Here is a 24751-nt window from a genome sequence, read left to right as displayed (position 1 = left end):
GGCCAGGTGACCCTTTTGCATAATTTTCTCAAAAAGTTATTCATCAAACATGAATGACTAGAAATTGAAAGTTTTGTAATTTAATATAAGTATAAAAGTAATTAAAGAAAAAATAAATATGTTCAGATGATAAAAGAGAATACATAAATTCGAGTAGTTTATATAGCAAATTTATAATTAGTGAATCTTGAGACTCTGTCATACACATCCTTCCTAGAAGGTGGTATTGGCAGTAGGTAAGGTACTATATAAATATATAATTCCTTTTTATTTTGAATAGTAATATTTTACAATTATTATAAGAAAATAATTATAAATGATACCAAGTTTAAATGTTTTCATATTTGATTTTTTTTTTCTTTCAGCTTGCTATCATATCTGCAAATGGCTTAAATTGACACGTATATACACACACAATAATGACATTCAGGAAATTTTAAGTAGAGAATATTATAGCACAAAAATACAAATAATACCATAATTTAAGTTTGAAAGATACAAAATTTCAATAGCTTAGAGGATTTTTCTAATTACACATAACAATAAATATATATTTTAATTCTTAAATTATTATTTTGAATTAAAATATTATATAATTATTATAATTGTGTTGCGATAAAATTCTATAATGATTAGTGATGTAGGTGATAGTTCTACAACAGTAGATGTCGATTTGCACTAGTAGTTGGTAATGTAAAGATGAACTTTCGCATATAGCCACTCAAAAATAGCCTAATTATGCTTCATAACTATAGTTTACTAATTACGATTCATAGCTACATGTTATACGAAGGAGAGTGGCGAGCGAGAATGGGAGAGGCGAGCGAGAGAGGGCAGAGAGTGGGAGAGAGGTGAATCGTATATGTATATTAGTTAGATAATTGTATATTATACATATGTATTTGTATATTCTGGCGAGAGAGATTGTGAGAGGGAGGAGAGAGGAGAGCGAGATTGAGAGAGGGAGGAGACAAGCGAGCGAGATTGGGATAAGGAGGAGAGAGGCGAGCAAGATTGGGAGAGGGATGAGACAAGCGAGCGAGATTGGGATAGGGAGGAGAGAGGCGAGCGAGAGAGGACAATAATTTGTATAATTCACATCTCGTTTGTATACTTCGCAGGTACGTTTGCATAATTCACGTGTTTTCGTATATTAAGTAATATAAAGTCTGAAATTATACAATATAATAAAACTCGAAATAACGAATTGATACAAACATAAACATATCAACTTTAAACAATTATACAAAATATATTATACAAAATCCAAAAACTACACATTCATACAAACCTTAAAAAGTTATAAAATACTGAATGTATATGATGACAAAACTGAAAAACCAAAGAAAATCATTGTCATATATAAATACAAATCATCATATACAAATACAAATCAAACAAATAATTGTTAGTTGTGAATTATATATATACAAACGTGACTAATTATACAAACTCAAAGTCAGCCCACATAATTAATGGTTAATGTTAGTCGCAAATGGTAACTATAACAAACTATAGCTATGATGAGTAATTAAATAATACAAGTTTGCTTAACTGCGTAATTTGACTGACAATATTGGTTTAGTAGTGATAGCTACCATAGAAATACTCGGTACTTGTAGTTGACATTGACTATTGAAAGTGAAAATTAGTGATTACGAATAATCATATTTACTGAAAACAAACAAATAGTTCTAAACTAGAAATAAAAGTACTCAAAACACGCTTAAAACTTTTAAACTAGTTGATTAAAATTAGTTGACAAACAAAACAACAAATGATGAATCTAACTTTATAAATTAACAAGTATTACATATGCCTTTATAAAATTATTAAAATCGACATCTTATTAACGCCTAGCAATATTTCACAAAAAGTCCAGAGTTTGTTGCTAATACATGCTATCCAAGAAAGGTGGGTCAAATCCTCAATATTTTCAATTGTTACAAAACAAACCTTCAAGATTTAGTAATTACAAAAGCACCCAATATCCAAATAATAACTAACCCGACCCATTGCACAATCTGTAGAGCCGACCCGACCCGTTTAACAGGAAAAAAACCGCACGGCCTGCAATGCACAGTATTAGGAAATGACCGCTTATTATACACTTCCATCGACCCCTTATTTCGCCATTTTTATAATTCTTCACTTCTCTCCCTTCAAGAATTCCAAGTACTCGAAAAACTCCTTGTTTTTACATTCCAAAGCTTCGATCTTTCTCTCTCTGCATTGGACAAAGTTCTAGGGTTTCATCAACAGCTTCATAAATGGATATCTTTTATTGAGCGGTGATCGCCGCTAGTTATTATCTCGGCGTTCGATTCCTCCTGCTGTGAAAGATCGCCATTGATTCATCATCATGTTCGAAGCACATGTAAACAAACTCTCATCCTCACTTCATTTTTGTTTTGTGTTGTGAATTGCTCAAACTTTGTACTGTATTCAATCCTCGTTAATTGAAGTTGTAGCTTTTAATTGATTAAAATTTGGAAATCATGAGGTGAATTAGTTTCAGTCTATTTTTCTGAGTATGCATTCGAAGTAGTGGATTTTCTCTCATTCTCACTTTTTTGTTTGTTTGTTTGTTATGATTTGTTCAAAGTTTGTACTGTATTTAATCCTCGTTAATTAAAGTTATAGTTTTTCATTGATTAAAATTTGGAATCATGAGGTGAATTAGTTTCAGTCTATTTTTCTGAGTATGCATTTGAAGTAGTGAATTTTCTCCCATACTCACTTGTTCGTCTGTTTTTTGTTATGAATTGTTCAAAGTTTGTACCTTATTTGATCCTCGTTAATTGAAGTTCTAGTTTTTCATTCATTAAAATTTGGAAATCATGAGGTGAATTAGTTTCAGTCTATTTTTCTGAGTATGCATTCGAAGTAGTGGATTTTCTCTCATTCTCACTTTTTTGTTTGTTTGTTTGTTTGTTATGAATTGTTCAAAGTTTGTACCGTATTTAATCCTCACTAATTGAAGTTCTAGTTTTTCATTGATTAAAATTTGGAAATCATGAGGTGAATTAGTTTCAGTTTATTTTTCTGAGTATGCATTTGAAGTAGTGAATTTTCTCCCATACTCACTTTTTGTTCGTCTGTTTTTTGTTGTGAATTGCTCAAACTTTGTACTGTATTCAATCCTCGTTAATTGAAGTTGTAGCTTTTAATTGATTAAAATTTGGAAATCATGAGGTGAATTAGTTTCAGTCTAATTTTCTGAGTATGCATTCGAAGTAGTGGATTTTCTCTCATTCTCACTTTTTTGTTTGTTTGTTTGTTTGTTTGTTATGAATTGTTCAAAGTTTGTACTGTATTTAATCCTCGTTAATTGAAGTTATAGTTTTTCATTGATTAAAATTTGGAAATCATGAGGTGAATTAGTTTCAGTCTAATTTTCTGAGTATGCATTCGAAGTAGTGGATTTTCTCTCATTCTCACTTTTTTGTTTGTTTGTTTGTTTGTTTGTTATGAATTGTTCAAAGTTTGTACCGTATTTAATCCTCACTAATTGAAGTTCTAGTTTTTCATTGATTAAAATTTGGAAATCATGAGGTGAATTAGTTTCAGTCTATTTTATGAGTATGCATTCGAAGTAGTGGATTTTTTTTAATGCTAGTCAGTGGACTACTATTTCTTATAGCTATTGTGTTATATGCTCCTATTAGTATGTTTGGCCAAAAGGTCAAAAATGTTTTTTTTTTTCTAATCATAAAGTGTTTATGTTAGAAAAGTAAGGTGTTTGACTAAACTTCTAGGAGAAAATAAGTACTTATGGGGAGTAGCATAAGCTCATAAGCTAAAAGAGTAGTTTCTTTTTCTTTTCGAAAACACTTATTTGAAAAGCATTTTTGAGAAAAATGCACTTAGAAACCTTTGAGAAAGCTTGGCCAAACACTAATTGTTGTTCTAAAGTGCTTTTAAAAGCTATTGTCCAAACACAAACTGCTTCTCACAAATATATACTTAATACTCTTTTAAAAAACATATCTAAAAATAGGACTTTTTAAAGTAAGCTAATTTTTGAAGCTTAGCCAAACAGGCTATGAGTTTACACCTCAGTATTTTTTATTTGTGTGTTGTTTAAGTTGTTCAAAGTTTGTATTTACTCCTCATTAATTGAATTCTTTTTGAAGTTCTAGGTTTTCCTTGATTAAAATTTAGAAATCACGACGTGAATTAGTTCCACCCTATTTTCTGAATATACATTCGAAGTAGAGGGTTTTTTTAAGTGCCAATCAGTGGACTACTAGTTCCTCATAGCTATTGTGTTACATGCTTCTAGTAGCTTGTTTGGCCAGGTTTTTGGGAGGTCGAAAATGCTTATTTTTTTCCTTCTCAAAAGTGCTCATTTTAGAAATGTAAGGTATTTGGCCAAGCTTTTGGGATAAAATAAGTACTTGTAGAGAGTACTAGAAGTTCAAAGGCAAAAAATGTAGTTTTTTTGAAAGACACTTTTGAGAAAAATGCACTTCGAAGCACTTTGAAAAAGCTTAGCCAAACATTAATTGCTGTTCAAAAGTGCCATTTCAAGGCACCTATCACTGTCAGTGACAAATAAACTAGAAAGGTAGCAATGGAATTTCTTTTGGGATGCAGCGGATTGGACAAGAAAATTTCACTTAGTTCGTTGGGAGACCGTGACATCTCCTAAATAGTGCGGAGTGCTTGCAAGGACTTGAAATATTTTAACAAAGCACTTTTGAGTAAATGGTTGTGGAGATGCGTGGTGTACGGAGAATTTTTATGGATAGGGGTGATTGCTGGTAAATGTAATGTAATAGAAAGGGGGATGAAGAACAAATGTGATCACAATGCCTTTCAGGTGTGGTGTGTGGAGGAATATAATGAAGGGGTGGGAGGATTTTTTATGGTACTACTTTTTAGGTTGGGGATTAGAGAAGAGTTAGACTTTTGGGGCAAAGTGGTATAGGGAAATGGTGCTTATGGATGAATTTCTAGTGTTGTATAGAGTCTCTTTCCGAAGGGAGTTGTCCGTTTAGCAAGTTAGGGGGACAGAAGGGGATGTGACCTTTTGGGATTTGAGGGTTAGGAAGAATTTTCAGGATTGGGAGGTGACCGAGCTTCAAAGAGTGCTAGATTTACTCCAAAACCAAGGCAAGCCAATTGACAAGTTTGATGCCTTGAATTGGAAGCTCGAGAATTAAAATTCGTTCTCCCTTAAGTTTTTCTATGAGAAGCTCCTAGTTAGGACAAATGTTAGTTTTCCACTTGCCTCGGTTTGGATTCCTAAGGTGCCAAGAAAGGTGTGCCTCTCCCCGTGGCTAGCTACTAGAGGGGTGATTTTGACGATGGAGAATTTTAGGAAACGATTTGGTTGAGTTGGTGTTTCCTTTGTTAGGAGACATGAGAGGATGTGGACTATATTCTATCAAATTGCAAACTAGTCTCAAGGTTATAGGAGGATATCTTTAGATGGTTTGGTGTTTCTTGGCAAATGCCACGATCCGTGAGAGAGTTGATATGAAGAATGGAGATAGGAGAAGAAAGCATAAGGCTTGGAATGTCACTCCTCTTGCTTCAATGTGGATCATTCGGTAAATGAGGAATAATAGTTTTAGGGCTTTCGAAGGGGTACTATTTTGCATATAATTTTTGAGGATGGCCTTAAAATTAATTTTGGAAGCGTTGGGAGGGGTGGTGGTGGTACTATTTGTACTTTTAATAAAGAGAAAAAAGAGTTGAGATAATATTCAAAGTAAAAGCCATGTGTTTGTAGGGCATTTAGTATTTATGTGATGATGAATAACATCTACAACTAATATGATGTTTAGAAAAGTGGAGAAGTGGAAAAGCATGTGCAAAGATAACAACGAATGAGTTAAGTGGGGTGGAGGGAGTTGAAGGGATGCGAGCATTGAGTGTTAGAAGAAAGAACGAGAGCTAGGAAAGAGGACATGAATAGAGAGTTAGCCTCGTTGGTGGTTGCGTAAGAGACTATTTTCAGGCAAAACTATGAAGGCATTATGGTTAAATGACGAAATGCTAATATAAACTTTTTTCCACATGATAGCTACAACGGATGGACATGATAGATTATGGTGGAGCAGTAATAACGAAGGCAAATTCAAGGTAAACTCTGCATATAAGTTGCTAAATCAAGGTGGACAACAACCTTCTCGTTGGCCTTGGAAGCAAATTTGAAAACCTAAAATCCCTTTCAAGGTGTGTTTCACTTAGCTTCTGGCAAGAGAAGTAGTTTTAACACATGAAAATCTCAAGGAAAAGAAGTTCTCTATGTGTTCTAGATGCTATTTATGTGGGGAAGAGGTTGAGACAGTCAACCATTTGTTTCTCCAGTGCAGAATAACATCCCAGCTGTGGAGGATTTTCATTAGTCTCGGGGGTTTTGCTTGGGCTATGCGTAACAGAATCACACATCTTTTGTACACTTGGGAGAAGAAGTGGTAGGAGTTGCAGATAAAGATAGATGGAGGATTGTCCCGGCTTGTATTTGGTGGACTGTTTGGAAAGAAAGAAATTCTAGATGTTTTGAGAGCAAGAGCTGTGATCTTCAAAAGATCAAACTAAATTGTATCATGGTTTTTTTGCTTCTGGTGTAAACATGTATTTAGAGGACACTGAATCCATCGTAGATATCCTAGGTTCCGATTAGGATTCAAATTTAGTTTTCTTACTTTTCTGACAAGCTGTACATCTGGTTTTTAGTGCAACCCATGCATTGGTTCAATGAATATACACAAATGTTACCTTCCCAAAAAAAAGAAGCTACAACGAGTAGAAGGAGGAGACTTTAATTCCTTGGAAGTGAATGGGAAGGAGGAAGTTGAAGATGGGGGGAAGTTGGTTTGTAATCAACACTATGGGGGTGCTTGAGATAACCATTGCAACATTCCAAGAAATTGGTGATCTTGCAAGAAGGTAAATAATAGGATTAGATGGAGAAAGAGTTCAACTAGATAGGAGAAAAAAATTAGGTGTGGTTGGAAAGGACTATAGGAGAGAAGGAGGTTGCGAAGTGATAGAGAGTTGTGCGAGATACAAGGCCTTAGGTACAAATGGATTGTTTGTTTCAACAATATTGGATTACAATCACAGGAGAGTTGATGGAGACCATTGCAACATTCCAAGAAATTGGTGATCTTGCAAGAAGGTAAATAATAGGATTAGATGGAGAATTTCCCTGCAAACATTTGGTGGATAATTTAGAAGGAGAGGAATCTTAGATGTTTTGTGAATGTAGAGAATTGTATGCAACAAGTCAAATTGAATTGTATTTTGACTGTGTTTTGGTGTAATCAGTTGTATTCTAATGATACTTCTCTACTCTCTACTATTGAAGTTTTAGACTCATTATAGGGTGTCCTTCTAAACATTGTTCATTATAGAAATAGATAGGATTACCAGTTTAAAAAAACAAGGTAAATAATTTTATTAATGGTGGCCTGTCTCTATCATTGATGTTTTAGACTCATTATAGACATAGGATCATAGAATCATAGATGTAGGTAGTACTTTGTAAATATGGGGCGTGCTACAACTCTTGTAAGAAAAAGTTACCAGTTTCTAATTTTTTTTTTTTTTTTATTAATGGTGGCCTGTCTCTATCATTGATGTTTTAGTACTCATTATAGACATAGGATCATAGAATCATAGATGTCGGTAGTACTTTGTAAATATGGGGCTGCTACAACTCTTGTAAGAAAAAGTTAACCAGTTCTAATTTTTCTTTTTTTTTTTATTAATGGTGGCCTGTCTCTATCATTGATGTTTTAGTACTCATTATAGACATAGGATCATAGAATCATAGATGTAGGTAGTACTTTGTAAATATGGGGCTGCTACAACTCTTGTAAGAAAAAGTTACCAGTTTCTAATTTTTTTTTTTTTTATTAATGGTGGGGAAAGTCCCATATACAATACAAAAAGTAAATAGAGGTTTTCATCTATACAAACAAGTACCTCAATGGGTGCACCAAAAAGAAACTAGACATGAGGCGAAGCTCTTTATTCCTCCCATCATATTATTCACATAAGAGTAAAGCTACATCACATGCTCTGGCCTTGGTGATAATTACATGTACAATATCATTCTTGACCCCTTTAAAAGCTTTCTTATTCCTCCCTCCACATAAGAGCTAGTGAAACTACATCACATGCCCTAGGTCTTAGTGATAAATAATTGAAACCCTTGTTAATGACCACGCTTCTTGATTTTTATGTTTATATGAATAATAATAGCACCTTATCATGTAATGCAACATGGACCCCAAAGTTACCAAAGAAGGTGTGATTTTCACTTGGTTAGCCACAAGAGGAGTGATTTTGACAGCGGAGAAATTGAGAAAGTGGAAGGTTGTATGCATTAGCTGGTGTTACACGTGCTAGGAGGCGGGTGAGGATGTGGATCACCTTCTCCTAGATTGCGGTTTGACAATGAGATTATGGTGGGATATGTATAAGTGGTTTGGCACTCCATGAGTGGTGCCAAAAAGGTGAAAAATTAATGTCCAGTTGGAAGAGTGGGAGGAGAAGGAGAAGACGAAGGGCATGGAATGTGGTGAAACTTGCATTAATGTGGGTCGTCTGGAGAGAGCAATAAAGAACTCTTGAAGGTGTAGAGTCAAGTTTTCCCCTGTTAAGGAGTAGCCTTCGTTCCCTTATTTTCTCTTGGTGCACTAAAAAATTCCCCTATTGTATAGACGAGTGGGTGGAGTATTTAGAGAATCAATTGATTGTGTAGATTCTTTACCTCGATATATACCACTTATATACGGTGGCTGTATGGTCTTGTTTATGATGAAATACGTTTACTTGATAAAAAAATATCACCTTATCATGGGAAAAAACAGTAGTAGTTGGTTCATTGCTACTATATGCGTGAGAAAAGATTTGTGAGAGGGATAAACTCCTAATTATTTCAAGAGAGAAATTTGTTATATTCACTTAATGATAATAGGTGAAATCTTTTCTAGTGACCACACTTCTCAATGTTTTTAGGATTATTATGTATATAAAAACAACACCTTAACAGGGCAAAAAATAGTTGTAGTTAGTTTATGGCTACTAGACGTTTGAGAAAAGGGTGTTGTTTTTCCCTGAGATTACAACTTGTGAGTGATAAACCTTCATTTATTGACAAGAAGAGCAATTGGTCATTAAGCAGTAAGAACCATAAAGTACGCAGTGGGTTAAGAAACCCAACAATTTATGACATATCCACTCCTAACCACACTCTCAATGCTAAATGTCTTTTACGTTTATATAGCTGCCGTGATCTTTCCCCTGACACCTTTTTGGACTTTGTTAGTTCCTTATCTTTAGTATAGGGCACATTTAGTGAAACTGCATCTACTCGATGAATCACCTACTTCATAAATTTTTTAATGATTTTTAGTAAATTGTATGTGATAGAATGAAAGGAAAAAGTATGTATAATGTCATGTTTAATTAGCCGTGCTTCTTTTTCCTCCTTATCTTTTGTATTAGCTTTTGAATGTACATGGTGTAGGTTCTGCATTTGCTTCGAAGATATCTTGGTGAATATGTCCATGGATTGTCGGCGGAGGCTTTGAGAATCAGCGTATGGCAAGGTATATTCATATTTTCTCTTTCCTGTTTGGTATTTGAATTTCCAGTTCAATTTGTTCATACACATTATACGAGATTGTAGCTGAAAGGCTAGTGACTTTTTCTTCTCTGGCGAAAAGTAGTAGTGTATTGGTTTGATGAGAAAAATTCAGTCTAAAAGGAAGGTATTTCTAATTTCCATGTCATGTGTACATTTATCCACTGTCTCGACTCCACTTTTTCCCTGGTCACTGATTTATCCTTGAGCTTTACAGCACCCTGTCCAATTTGATATAACTTCTTTAACTATGCATGTCTTCACCCACTGAAGATGAAAATGTCTCAGTATTTCCCACCACAAGCTAGTCTCCAATTGACAATGTAGAAGGAGATGATTCACGTTTTCTCGCGATTATTTGCACATGAAGCACCAAGTGACACATGTAATTCTCCGCTTCCTCAAATTCTCAGCCATCAAAATCACCGCCTCATAGCTAGCCAAGTGAAAGAACAAAGCTTTCCCGGCACTCTGGGGATCCATACCTATAAATGTGGGGAAACTTACTCCAAATGCACAAAAGTTTCTCATAAAAAGACTTGACAGAAAAAATACGCCATTACTTTCCTCTTCCCCACTGCATGCATCATGAGTTGCTTGTGTAATTTCTTATTTATGAACCAACTCAATCAACCTTAACTGTGTGACCTCCTAAACCTCAAGTCCAAATGAACTTCTCTAAATTGTAGCCTTCGTACCCATTGGACTGACATCTTTTTTTGACATGAGATACTGTACTTATTAGGAGAAGTGATTTTTTTTAAAAGGAAATTGATGCTCAAAATGCTGTTTCCCTGCATCACATATGTCCCAAAAACTTACCTTACTCCTAGTACCTACCCTAAATGACACATTCCATTAAACTCTTCCCATCCTTTCAAAATATTCCGCCAAAGCCCACATCCATAAGGAATAGTGATAGTTTTAGTCCTCCATTCCCCTTCTAAGATGCCATATTTCTAAGCAATCACCTCCCTCCAAAAAACATTCTACTCTGCCCGAAATTTCCACAACCACTTCCAAGTTGCACGTTGTTAAATTCCTTTAAATCTTTAATCCCAAGTCCACCCTAACACTTTGATGTCACGTCAGTATCCCAATTTACTAAGTGAAACTTCCTCTCCACACTGAATCATCCCATATAAAATCCCTCTAAATTTTTTGATCCTGGTTCCCTGCGCTTTCTCATTTAATCCAAGCTGGATAACAGTCTCGGGTATTTGAGCTGGAAAGCAGTCTGGAGAAAATACCCCATAAGGTAGTGTATTGTGGTTGTTAGTGGTTGGAAAGGCCTACCTTACACAAGACAACTTAAAGAGAAGAGGAATGCAACTCTGTTCCAGATGTTATCTATGTGGGAAGGAATTTGAGAGCAATAGCCATCTGTTCATACATTGCCAGGTCACTAGATTATTATGGCATTATTATTTCTAAGTAAGAAAGAGATGTAATGTATTATGCCCAACACTACAACCCAAGACTACATAGGAATTACTGGCCTGTTGTAACCTATCTGGTGGACTGGTCAGACACAAAAAAAGTGGTGGAAGACCATATCGGGTTGCATATGGAAGGAAAAAATAGCAGATAATTTGGAGGAATCAGCAATTCCACACAGAAAATTAAGATTAGTTGTCTTTTTCCCCCCACTTCTTGTGTAAAGAAGATTTTGTACAGTATGTCGACTGAATGTTAAATACATTATAGAATCCCTATAGTAGGATCTGGGGGAGTATTTGACTCGTGGTTTTTTTGTAAGCTGAAAAGTTGACATAGCACAGTCTTTTGTGCTACATTAATAATATTGTTACCATTCTAAAGATACAATATTCAAGTAAAATAAATGTGGAAATGTATCAATCTAGATACATATTCACTTGATATTTTAACAAATAGCAAAAATCTGTGCAAGATACTCACTCTTGTCTAATACATACTACCCATACATCATTCATTTTTCGATAGTAGAAAAGTTCATGAAGGATGCTCTCTCCAATTGGACACCTTGGACACTTAGAAGAAGTAATAGAAGTTGAAAAGTGTGGGATGTCGTAATGTAAGCACTCATTTGGGTTGTGTGGATTTTATGGAATGAGAGAAATATGAGAGCTTTTGTAGGAATAGAGACCAACCTTATACATTTGGGGATTAGCCTCTCAATTCTAGTTTCTTTTTAGTGCATCCATGAGATTCCTATTTGTATAAAAAATTATGCGTCGCTCATAGAGAATCATGTTTTTTTTATTAAGTAAGAATAAAATAATTGATTCTCTACGAGAATCATATTATGTTGTAGGTTCTCTACTTTTTGATATACTTCTTGTAAAAGGGGAATTTACCCACTTATTATTATTTTTTTAATCAGGCAAATATTTCATTAAGCACAAGACCAAAATCGTCCGTATACAAGAAGTATACCAAAAAGTAAAAGAACATACATAACCATATGGTTCTCTACAAAAGACACTCAATCCTCTATACAACCCGGAACTACATGGATGCACAATAAAAAAGGGATCAAAGACTACTCCTCAACCGCCCCAAACTCTATTCTATCCCTTAAAAGCCCTCCTGTTAAACTCTCTCCAGATGATCCACATCAATGCCATAGGAACATCATTCCACATCCTACACTTTCTCCTGCTTTCCTTCCAACTTTCCAGCAAAACGACATGTCTTTTGCGGATCTCGCCATTGCCAAGACATAGCAAACCAGCTAAATATGGATGGCAATGTGGCGGATGCGGGGCGGGTTGAAGTGGGTTTTTTAAAAACTAATGCGGGGAGGGGGGGGGTTGCGGGTCTATGCGGTTTTATGTGGGTTCAAACTTAATTTTAACTTTTTACATGTTTTTTTTTTTTGAAACTGGTAAATGTGAACTTTTTACATGTTATAAGAGTGATAGAACATTATTTATTCAAGATAGTAAATGAAAATGGTTCAATAAAAACTAATACGGTTTTTTACATGCTTACCCAATTGACCTTTAAAAATAAAATTTTAAGTTATTATCTATTAAATTATTACAACTTAATGAGAAAAATGAATTTATTTTTAGTATCAAACTTATTTTAAAAAGGCAAATATTCAAAAAATTATGCGGGGCGGGTTGAAAGTGAAAAAAGTTGTTATGTAGGGCGGGTTAAATTTTTTGCGGGTTAAGCTCAACTCGCCCTGCCCCACCCCATTGCCATCTCTACAGCTAAACATATCCCACTACAGTCTTGTTGCCAAGCTGCAATGTAGAAGAAAATGATCTACATATTCGCCGCCTCCTTGCATAAGTAACACTAGCTGATGCAAACAAATTCTTTTCCTAGGGTTCTCTGCTGTCAAAATCTCCCCTCTAACAACCAACCATGTGAAAAATGCACACCTTCCTAGGCACTTTAGGAAGCTAAATCAACTTTACCAGAAAAGCCTTCTCTGCCCTCACCAAAAGCTTCTCATAAAAGGACTTGACAGATAAAGCACACTGGTTTCCCAACTTCCATCTCATTGAATGAAGGTCTATCAATTGGCTCACAATGCTGATGGAGTAAAGCTAGCCTTCTTCTTAACGCATTCACCTCCCAATCCTAGAAGTCCCTTCTAAACCTCAAATCCCAAAATGTTTCTTCCCCAGGTATCCCCCATATATGTTGGACTACCGCCTCCTTTTGAAAAGAAACCTATGAATACTTGGAATTCCTCTTTTAGCTGCATGTTTCCACACCATTTATCTCCCAGAAGCTAACTCTGCTCCCATCCCCTACCCTGAAAGAAATATTATCATAAAAGCGACCCATCCCTTCATCATATTCCTCCGCACTCCACACTAAAAAGCCAACTTGATATCATTAGTTCTCCTTCCCTTTCTATCACCTCATATTTATCTACTATCACCCCTTTTCATAAGGATTAGACCTTCACCCCTATCTCCACAACCATTTTCCCTACAAAATTTTGTTAAAAGCCCTGAAATATTTCACTTCCAGCCCTCCCCAACTCTTAGGAGTTGTCATGGTCTCCCATCAGACCAAGTGATACTTCCTTTCCCCATTCGCCGAATCCCAAAGAAAGTTTCTTTGAAGCCTTTTCAATTTTCCTCTCACACTGGTGGGAGCATGGAACAGAGACATAAAATAAGTGGGGATGCTCGATAAAGTGCTTTGAATAAGCAATCCAGCTCCCAAACAAATGCTATATGTGCAAAAAAGAGGCTGAACCACCGGACACCTTCTTCTTCATTGTAAGGTGGCCTCATAATTTATGGAGCATGTTTTTTTGTCTTTCTGGTTTCCATTGGACCACCCCCCTCTCAGTTAAGGATGCTTATGAGAGTTGACAAAGCCATCAAGAAGATCTGGATCATGATACCTGGTTGTATTTCATGGTGTATTTGGTTAGAGAGGAATAGGAGATATGTTTTGATGGGGAGTCAACTACTTTAGGCATTTTGAATGCTAGGCAGGTGTATTGCCAATTTGTTTAGTTGGTCCAACTTGTATCCTGCTGTTACTGCAGAACAACTTCAGGACTTTTTTGTAAGCTCAAATGCCATATCTTGTAATTCTTGGATCTCCTTGATTCTGTTATAATACTACTTACTTCATCAAAAAACGCACATTCTTCTCGCCTATACACAAATACTTCTTGTGCCAACCTGCAAGCCTTTTCTTAACCCTCTGAAGTACTGGATTCCTTACCTTATTTGATGCCACCAAGGGTAAACCCAGATAAATAGTAGGGAGAGCCGTACCACTCAATGTAAAATCTGAGCGAGCTAAACAATGTTGTCTACCTGACCAATGGGAATATCTCACATTTCCTTAGAAATTTTTTAAGGCCCGATACCATCTGAAACCAAACAAAACTTGGCCTAGAAAATCTAGCTGACCTCCATCTGCATCACAAAAAATCAGGGTGTCATCTGCAAGCAAAAGATGAGAAACGATTAAGGAACTACCACCCCCAACCGCACCAATGACCATCTGCATCACAAAAAATCAGGGTGTCATCTGCAAGCAAAAGATGAGAAACGATTAAGGAACTACCACCCCCAACCGCACCAATGACCATCTGCATCACAAAAAATCAGGGTGTCATCTGCAAGCAAAAGATGAGAAACGATTAAGGAACTACCACCCCCAACCACACCAATGAAACCCTTTATAAGTCCAATCATCCTATTCAAAGCCACTGAAGAGCATAGGTGATAAAGGATACCTTGCCTCAACCTCCAAGATTTTGTTTTTAAAAATCACACGGCTTACCATTCACCAACACTGAGTAACTCACTGAGGATACTCATAAACTGCTCCACTTTCTCCATTTCTTTGCAAAACCCATCTTTAGCATAATGAAATCAAGAAACTTCCAGCTTACATGGTGATAAGCGTTCCCAAGTGCTAGCTTGCACAACACTCATGACATACCCTGCTTCCTTTTCTAATCTACCACTTCGTTTGCCATCAAAGCAGCATTCAAAATCTGTCTACCTTCCACAAAAGCATTTTGTGTAGATGAAATCGTTTCATTCAGGACTTTCTTTATTAAATTATTAATTCTTTATCTATGTGAAACTAAATGGGCGAGTCTTATTTATTGATTTTGGCCTTGAGCTCAATGAGAGCGGGGATTCGCTCCTCTTCGGGAAGCTCATTGACGTCCCCAAGATACCTGATGGCGTCTACTAATTTTTAAAGCGTGAGCTCGTCCCACGTTCCTGTCTGATGGACAACAAGTTCTTTTTGCCTGCCCACAATTTTTGTTTTTGATGACCGTGGTGTTCGGACCAGCTTTCACGCACCTCGACTAAAAACTGGTCACTCTTAGTAGGTAATTCGTCACTATGTAAGATTATGTAATTTTTATATACATTTCATCTCATCGATAAAATATTAACAGATTATTAACTTCATACCGTTTATGGGATAGAGTGAGATTCTGTCCTCTTTGCTATGATGTTATAGGCTCTCTGAGAATATCCGTTTGACTGATCTTTAGCGTTTATTGTTGTATTTTGTCTACTTTAGGGGTATCTAGTCTTTTCCCCGTTCCCTTCTTCTTGATGAACATTTCCTTTTTGCAACTGAAAAAAAAACTGCAGTGGAGATGGCAAGTTCTGAAACACTTCTTGAGCCTTCCATGAAATGTATATTTTATATTATGTAATTTTAAGATCCTTAATGTGCTTTTCCAAAATTCGTGGTTCCGGCTAAATGATTAATAAATTCACCTTCAGCTGTCAAAACAAAAGGGGGTTCGCTTCCTAAATTTGTTCTGGTATCCCCCGTTACAATCTTTCATTCTTTTATAGGCGATGTGGTTCTCAAGGACTTGAAACTGAAGGCGGAGGCATTGAATTCGCTGAAACTGCCAGTTACTGTCAAAGCTGGTTTTGTTGGAACCATAACTCTTAAGGTATTTTTTTTTTTTTTTTGAAATAGGTTACTTTGTATTATATCACAAAACAATACATGGGTTGTACTATACAGATGTCTCCTTTTCCACTTGTTCCAGTCTATATTAAGTGTAAAACATCAATTACTGATACAATGTCATTGGAGTATACTTGATAACACCAAAAACATAACAATAAAATGCAGTTTAACTTGACTTTCTGGACATCATTCTCTATGCTCTCAAAACACCTAGAATTTCTTTCTTTCCCAAATAGTCCACCATATACTAGCAGGGATAATTCTCCATCTGTTTCTGTCCTTTGCATTCACCCCTGCTGCCTCCCAACTCTTCAAAGCCTCAGAGACCTTCCTGGGCATGGTCCAGGAGATGCCTTTGAGGTTCAAAAAAATCCTCCATAGTTGTTGGGTATACTTACAGTGTAGGAACAGATGGTTCACTGACTCTAATGCCTCCCCACAAAGGACACAACAAGAGCATAAAGTTATCCCTCTTTTCTTCAAGTTATCTTGAGTCAGAGCAGCTTCTTTAGCCAATAACCATATGAAGCATGAGATTTTATGAGGTATTCTGCTTCTCCATATTTGTTTACATGGCCAACTGTATGTTTGTTGGTTTATCTGATCCATCAACTAGTAGGCCGAATTAACTTTGAATTCCCCTTTGCTATTTCCCTTCCAGCACATAACACCTTCCCCTGTTTGTAACCTATTAAAAGCTTCCACAGTGTTGAGAAATTCCGCCACACTTGCTATAACTTTTAAGGTATTTTGATAATTGATTTCTTTTCAGATACTTTTTGTCATTTTCAATCATCCTTGTTTAAATTATTTACTTGATAAGTATGCCTTTATGATTTTCATGGGTTATAGTTCTGATGCATGCTTCTTATAGGTTTCTGTTTGTTTCTGCTTTACTTGTTATACCTGTTGTAGTTACTCAAGTATAAACGTGTCACAGTTTTACTTTAATTGTGGTTATATTTATTATTCATAATTAAATTACAATGATACTGTGCTCACTGATCTCTCCTTATTTTGTGCTTGCTTTGAGCACCTTGGGTCTAATTCAATATTCAACCATAAAAATTAGCTCATGTGGTGTTGAGAGTTTTTTTAATAATAATAATGTTACTGTGACCACTCTAAAAAAAAGTAGCTCATGGGTTGAGGATTAACCGAGGCCAAAGACCATATAAGGACATACCAAACTATTTCCTCAATCAGTGTGGACACTTAACACTCCTCCGACATGCTCACGGTTGGACATTTGGAGCATGACCAACATAACATGGATGCCCAACATTGTTAAGTTTTAGCCAAAAAATTGAACGGTTTTGGCTCAGATATCATGTTCAGTAAATGAACCTTGAGCCTAACTCAAAGCCAAAGCTAGCTCATGGGGTGAGGATTGCCCAAAACTATACAAGTAAGAGAGTAACAATCCACTCTCCTAACCAATGTGGGACCCTTAACATGATATATCAAAAGTTGGTATAACTTTTTGCCTTATGCTGTTTTACCTTTTAGATAAGTTAATGGTATGTCATTTACATACACCAAATTGGTACCAGAGCATTTAGAAATCAGGGATGTGGATCATTTTGCTTTTATAACTCTCACTTTTTTCCCTACAATTGTATGTCATGTGTTTTTCTTTCTAATATCACTTCTGTCTGATTACAGGTTCCTTGGAAAGGTCTTGGCAAAGAGCCTGTCATTGTTCTTATTGATAGAGTCTTCATTTTAGCTCATCCTGTTGTTGATGGAAGGTCTCTTAAGGTAGGAGCATACAACATTTGTTTGATTTGATTGCAATGATGTATTGCAGCCGTCATTATTACAAATCTTTGATTTTTCAGAAAGCATTAAATTTTAACTAGTCCAGAAAATTAATTTATGTTTACATTTTTGTTTTCATCAGGAAGAAGACCGGGAAAAACTTTTCGAGGCAAAACTTCAACAAATAGAGGTGAACACTCGTCTCATGCAATTTTTCTTTTGTCCAGAGAGAAAGAAATAGGAGAGCTCTTGAAGGGGGTAGAGATGAGTTTTACTCGGTTGAGTAGTAGCCTCCTCTCCCTTATTTTCTTTTGGTGCACCCATGTAGTTCCTCGTTGTATAGAAGATTGGGTTGTAGAGAATCATATCTTTTTTCCGTATCTCTATTTTTGGGTATACCCATCGTATATGATTTTTGGTCTTGTTATTAATGGAAAGACATTTACTTGATTAAAAAAAGGAGACTAGGACGCATTCCTTTAACCAATATGCGACTTAACACTCCCGCACACATCCAAGATCGTTCAACTAGAACACAAGTGGCCAACAATGTGAAACACAATAAGGGACAAACACTCCTCCACACGCTCAAGACTGGAATATAGAGGCCCAACATTGAGAAACACAATAAATGGGACCAATGGGCCTGTCCTAGATACCATATTACTTTAAGGGAAAGAGCAGGGTCAATGAGAGAATTGATAAGCTTAATCATTCTCTCTAGCTTGATTGGGAATATATAGTATTTACAATGTACGCATACATAGTGTGTGTATACTTACAAAATAAATCCCTAAATCAAATCCTTGAATCCCAGATCAAGTTATCATGATTTAATGCCAGTCATAAAATATCTAAACACTTAGGAAGGCACAACTGCGTTTGTGTGTGGAATAATCTCCGTCCCTAACTTCATCCCCATCCCTCTGAAGGAAATTTGTGATTCGCTATTTAGTCTCATTTGCTACGGTAATAATTAGGAAATTGTTATACCTCTTATATACGACCAGGCAACCTCAATATAGAGCAGCCTATAGTTGGAAGTGAAAGAGGAGGTTATTCTATCATTAACATAATGCTCACCAGGTCTCTTCAAGTATATCTGTGATCTATTTCTTCACTTAGATTCCACTAGCTTGGGTCATCACAGAAACATTGTGATTGATGGTCTTTGCATTCTTAGCTTCTTTAAAGACTACCAAGTTTTTAACGTGAACGGTTTTTGACTCTTCAAGCACTTGTGCCTTGTGGATGCGTACAAAAGCTTTCCATTATCAAACATTGTTTTGTAATGTAGCTTGATTGTTTCTGTTGATTGGATGATATGGAAATGAGATGGAAGCACTAGAGGATGATAGTCATAGAATTGTGATGTAACGGAAATCAAAGAACTATGTGGAATGATGAATCTGACATTGATTTGAATCAATGGTCACTGTATTCATTTGGATGCTGGATCATACCACTTTCAGTTGTATATTCAAATCTTTAGAAAAGCAAACTAGCATTATTTAGTCAGCCCAAAACTGTGTAAAAGTTCTGTGAATTTTAAGGGATATCATGAGAACGGAAGAAAACAGATGAGAAATTCATTGATGCACGTTCACAGATTTATTGTGACAGGAACATACAATAAGAGGTTACTGAGAAACAACAGTCAGAACTGAGTAGTGTGGGTGTGAGATTAACTGTGTGACTAGGCATTCTTAAAATAAACACAAATGATTGAACAGAGTAAAGTATGTTAAGTTCCATGTTTGACTGTTGTATGATAAGACTCGGAATAATTCAGTGTAATTCCTTAGACATTCTTGTGTTCCGCAGAATTCTTAGCAATAAGGTTTTTTTTTTTTTGAGAAAGGTAACATTACTTCTATATATCCACAGGTATACTACATCAAAGTGTAGTCCCCCTCCAAAAAGTTTTACTTACATCATTCCTAGGATCTTCTAGTTACAACCAGTCAATAATATTAAACACATTTTCAGCATCTCCTATCACTACTTGCTTACACCAAAAATAATAAAGCCCTAGGCAATTAGTCTTTATCTTCTGGATATTGTTCTGTTTTCCTTCAAAACATCTTTGATTCCTTTCCTTCCAAATTGTCCACCAAATGCAAGCTGGGACAATCCTCCATCTCTTCTCATTTTTTCCTGCATTTCCATCCCTGTTCCAGAATTGTAGGACTTCTATAATACTCCCAGGCTTTGTCCACTTAATCTTCCTCTTTTGGATAAACATCTGCCACAATTGATCAGTCCATTTGCAGTGTAAAAAGAGATGGTTGACTGTCTCCACCTGTTCTTCACATAGATAGCAACTAGAGCGTAGATTGGGTTTCCTCTTGTTTAAGTAGATTGGGTTCTCATGTGTCAAGACTGCCTACTTTGCCAAGAGCCATGTGAAGTAATTCACCTTGTAGGGAATTTCTGTTCTCCAGATCATCCTCCAGGGCCATCCTGCATGCTGCTCCTCCGTAGACCTGAGTTCTCTGTATGCTGATTTTACAGTCTCTCCCCCTTCCATACTAGTCTATCTTCCTCCCCTGTCAGATTGGTAGCCATTTGCATTGTATCATGAAATCTTGCTATGGTTGTCATCTCCCAATCATTTAGTCCCCTTCTTAGAAACAGGTTCCACCCTTGTCCTGTCCATAACTCTGCCACTGTTGCTTCTTGTCCTTGGCTCAGACTATGTAGTACAGGGAAAGTATGTTTGAGTGCTTCCTGTCCACACCAAATGTCATTCCAAAAAGCTACTTTTTCTCCATTGCCCACCTTGCAGCTTGTTCTCTCTTTGACCAGCTGCCATAGGTTCCTGATAGACCTCCATACACTACAATTGTAAGGGTTGGTGATCACCTCTGTCATCCATTTATCCTCCATGCCATATTTTTCTATTATTACTTCCTTCCATAGAGATACTTCTGGTGAGACAAATTTCCACAACCATTTCATCATCAAACTCTTGTTTTGGGTTTTCAGCTCTATGATATTGAGTCCACCGCCTCTCTTACTTACCAGCAATTCCTCCCATTTGACCAAATGGTACTTTCTCTTATCTTTGCTTCCCTGCCATAAGAAGTTCCTCCTAATCGCATCCAACCTCTTGGTTACCTTGGCTGGTATAGGGAATAATGACATCATGTACGAGGGAAGGGCATCCAGGACACTGTTAACTAGAGTTAGTCTGCCACCTGACGATAAATATTGACACTTCCAGTTTGCAAGCTTCCTTTCACATTTCTCAATTACTCCACTCCATATTTCTTTTGACTTGCTCTTAGACCCCAAAGGCATTCCCAAGTAGGTTGTTGGTAATTCACCCACTTTCCCTCCTAGTGTATTGGCTAGGTCTTCAATATTTATCACTGTGTTGACTGGATAGATGAAACTCTTGCTCCAGTTTATGTGCAGACCTGAAACAGCCTCAAAAATATTGAAAATGACCCTCAAAATCAGCATCTGCTCCTCTACTGCATCACAAAAAACTAGAGTGTCATCTGCATATTGTAGATGAGTAATCTCTAGATTATTTCTTGTATTATTTCCCACTTGGAAACCTCTGATCCAGCCCTTTACTTTTGCTGTCTGAAATAGGTTGTTTAGTCCTTCCATGGCCAAGATAAAGAGAAAAGGGGATAAGGGGTCCCCTTGTCTCAGACCCCTGTATGACGAGAAGAAGCCACATGGGCTTCTATTGATCAGAATAGAGAATTTCACTGAGCTTATGCACTGTCTAATCCATTTTAGCCATTTTGTTCCAAATATAAAGTATAATTAGTTAGTTGTGAACAGTAGAGTTTAGTTGTGAACAGTAGAGTCGGTTATGTATATATATACACAATCACTGATCAGTAGAAATTAACTAACTAACAAACTTGTCTAACTAACTCTACTGTACATAACCGACTCTACTGTTCACAACTAAACTCTACTGTTCACAACTAACTAATTATACTTTATAATCTCATCAGAGAATAATCAAGCTTATGATTATTCACCTATTCTCTTCAAGTACTCAGTATTTGTAGACTCTGGCATCCTTCACTGAAGTTTCAATTTTTTTGATGAATTTACGAGAAGTTTTGCAGCTAAGTTGCTTCTATCAATCCACGGGAAAATAACCCCTGTTGCTATCTATTTTGATTTCTCCTAGTACTATCAATGTAAAATTAGAGGTAGTAATCATTATATATCACTGATCCGCTTCAGGCGAACTATGGTTTGTGGGCCAAGGTTCTCTTAGTTAAGAATGGTAAGTTATTGCTGAGAGGTTAGTCAAAGATTAATTGATGCACAATTGTTAAAATTCCTAAGGAAGTAAACTGTATGTAATTTTTGGCATAATCTTTGTGCTTCATTTATACAACCTTTCCATTCTTTTTTTAATAAGGTAATAATTTCAGTAAAAAGTGGAAAAATCCGTATACAAGAGGTATCTCATGGGTACACCGAAAGGAAACTAGAAACAACAAACTACTTTGCAACTTTACAAAATCTTTTTCAACCCTTTCAAATGCTCTCCTATTTCTCTGTTCCCAAATAATCCACATAATTGCTGAAGTGGCAACATTCCATGCCCTTGGACTGCTCTTCCCCCTCCTATAAGTTCATTATGCAGCGCCTCAGCACCTGATTATACTTCCATTAAATTGTACTGTGCTGTATTTAGGGAAGGAGAAATCATATCTCTTATTTCTACTTTTTTTTTTGAGAAAGGTAACATTACTTCTATATATCCACAGGTATACTACATCAAAGTGTAGTCCCCCTCCAAAAAGTTTTACTTACATCATTCCTAGGATCTTCTAGTTACAACCAGTCAATAATATTAAACACATTTTCAGCATCTCCTATCACTACTTGCTTACACCAAAAATAATAAAGCCCTAGGCAATTAGTCTTTATCTTCTGGATATTGTTCTGTTTTCCTTCAAAGCATCTTTGATTCCTTTCCTTCCAAATTGTCCACCAAATGCAAGCTGGGACAATCCTCCATCTCTTCTCATTTTTTCCTGCATTTCCATCCCTGTTCCAGCATTGTAGGACTTCTATAATACTCCCAGGCTTTGTCCACTTAATCTTCCTCTTTTGGATAAACATCTGCCACAATTGATCAGTCCATTTGCAGTGTAAAAAGAGATGATTGACTGTCTCCATCCGTTCTTCACATAGATAGCAACTAGAACGTAGATTGGGTTTCCTCTTGTTTAAGTTCTCATGTGTCAAGACTGCCTGCTTTGCCAAGAGCCATGTGAAGTAATTCACCTTGTAGGGAATTTCTGTTCTCCAGATCATCCTCCAGGGCCATCCTGCATGCTGCTCCTCCGTAGACCTGAGTTCTCTGTATGCTGATTTTGCAGTGAACTCTCCCCCTCTCTCCCCCTTCCATACTAGTCTATCTTCCTCTCCTGTCAGATTGGTAGCCATTTGCATTGTATCATGAAATCTTGCTATGGTTGCCATCTCCCAGTCATTCAGGCCCCTTCTTAGAAACAGGTTCCACCCTTGTCCTGTCCATAACTCTGCCACTGTTGCTTCTTGTCCTTGGCTCAGACTATGTAGTACAGGGAAAGCATGTTTGAGTGCTTCCTGTCCACACCAAATGTCATTCCAAAAAGCTACTTTTTCTCCATTGCCCACCTTGCAGCTTGTTCTCTCTTTGACCAGCTGCCATAGGTTCCTGATAGACCTCCATACACTACAATTGTAAGGGTTGGTGACCACCTCTGTCATCCATTTATCCTCCATGCCATATTTTTCTATTAATACTTCCTTCCATAGAGATACTTCTGGTGAGACAAATTTCCACCACCATTTTATCATCAAACTCTTGTTTTGGGTTTAAGGTTTTTTTTTGTTGATTAAGTAAGGTATTTCATTCACAAAAGGGCATCAAGAAGATGCATACTTACATTAATATAAATACAAAATAAAAAGCTGTTAGTCCCTTTAACAGTGTCAATCTAAGACAAGGGAACTAACGAAGTCCCAAAAATTGATCCATGCAAATTACAGTAGCTAACTTAGTCCAGCAAAAAAGATTGTGTAAACATTTAGCTTTGGAGAGTGATTTGGAGTTGAGGTTCCATCAAAGTATCTCGTATTCCTCTCATTCCATATGTTCCAAAAGATGACTGCGTGGATCATCAACCAGATTTTTATGATGGTTTTATCAACTCACCACAAGCTCCAACTCAACTGTGCATCTTTCATATTCTGTGGCATGATTCACTTAAAACCAAAAATACAGTAGAACAAACTCCACAGATCAGTGGCAACTGGGCACTGCAGAAACAGCTGGTTGGCAGTTTCTCTATTGTTCAAACTAAGATATCATCTGTTGGCCAGCTGAAATCCTCTGTTGTTAAGGTTATCCTTAGTTAAATATGCTTCATTAAGGACAATCCAATTGAAGAATATGACTTGGCAATAAGGATACTTTTGATGGATAATACTTTTTAAGGTGTTTCCCTTAGGTTAGCCTTTTCTACCTATATTTTTGTTACCTTCCCCCCCAAATAAAAAGAAAGGTTGCGTTGTAGTGTCTGCAGTGTTGTTAAGCTCTACTTGAACTTCTCTGAATGACGCCTTTTTAGAACTCTAATTCTTGAGTAGTCTCATTTTACATTGATGCTGAATGCACATCATGCAGGAAGCAGAATCAGCCACCCTTGAGGCATTATCAAGATCAAAGTTGGGAAGTGTATGTTCTTAAACTCTGCCTATTATTTACAAGTTGAGATGATTTTTTAATGGTTGGCAATCTTGTTTCACTGACTCCTCTAATTTAACTTTTTTTTTTTTAAATTTTCATAATTTTTTCCCTCATCAAAGACATTGTAATATCATCTTTCTAGATAAAGTCTGTTAAGACGTTAAATGTGTCTCGGAGTTCGTTTTCTCCACTAGATCTGACCCCCCCCCCCATAAAAAATACAAAAAAGA

General features: G+C 36.5%; 1 protein-coding gene across 1 annotated transcript in view; it reads left to right on the top strand.

The window, feature by feature from the left end:
* The first annotated feature begins 2136 nt into the window (after nucleotides 1-2136).
* LOC102586877 (uncharacterized) overlaps nucleotides 2137-24751 on the top strand; it is an 87390-nt gene continuing 64775 nt past the window's right edge. The window contains exons 1-6 of the mRNA XM_015306015.1: nucleotides 2137-2377; nucleotides 9494-9575; nucleotides 15913-16016; nucleotides 17702-17797; nucleotides 17940-17987; nucleotides 24459-24509. Coding sequence (XP_015161501.1) covers nucleotides 2363-2377; nucleotides 9494-9575; nucleotides 15913-16016; nucleotides 17702-17797; nucleotides 17940-17987; nucleotides 24459-24509 — 396 coding nt within the window. The 5' untranslated portion in view covers nucleotides 2137-2362. The remainder of the gene's footprint in view (nucleotides 2378-9493; nucleotides 9576-15912; nucleotides 16017-17701; nucleotides 17798-17939; nucleotides 17988-24458; nucleotides 24510-24751) is intronic.

Source organism: Solanum tuberosum, unplaced genomic scaffold (genome assembly GCF_000226075.1).
Source record: "Solanum tuberosum cultivar DM 1-3 516 R44 unplaced genomic scaffold, SolTub_3.0 scf00021, whole genome shotgun sequence".
NCBI lineage: Eukaryota > Viridiplantae > Streptophyta > Magnoliopsida > Solanales > Solanaceae > Solanum > Solanum tuberosum.
This window is presented reverse-complemented; position numbering and strand designations above follow the sequence as displayed.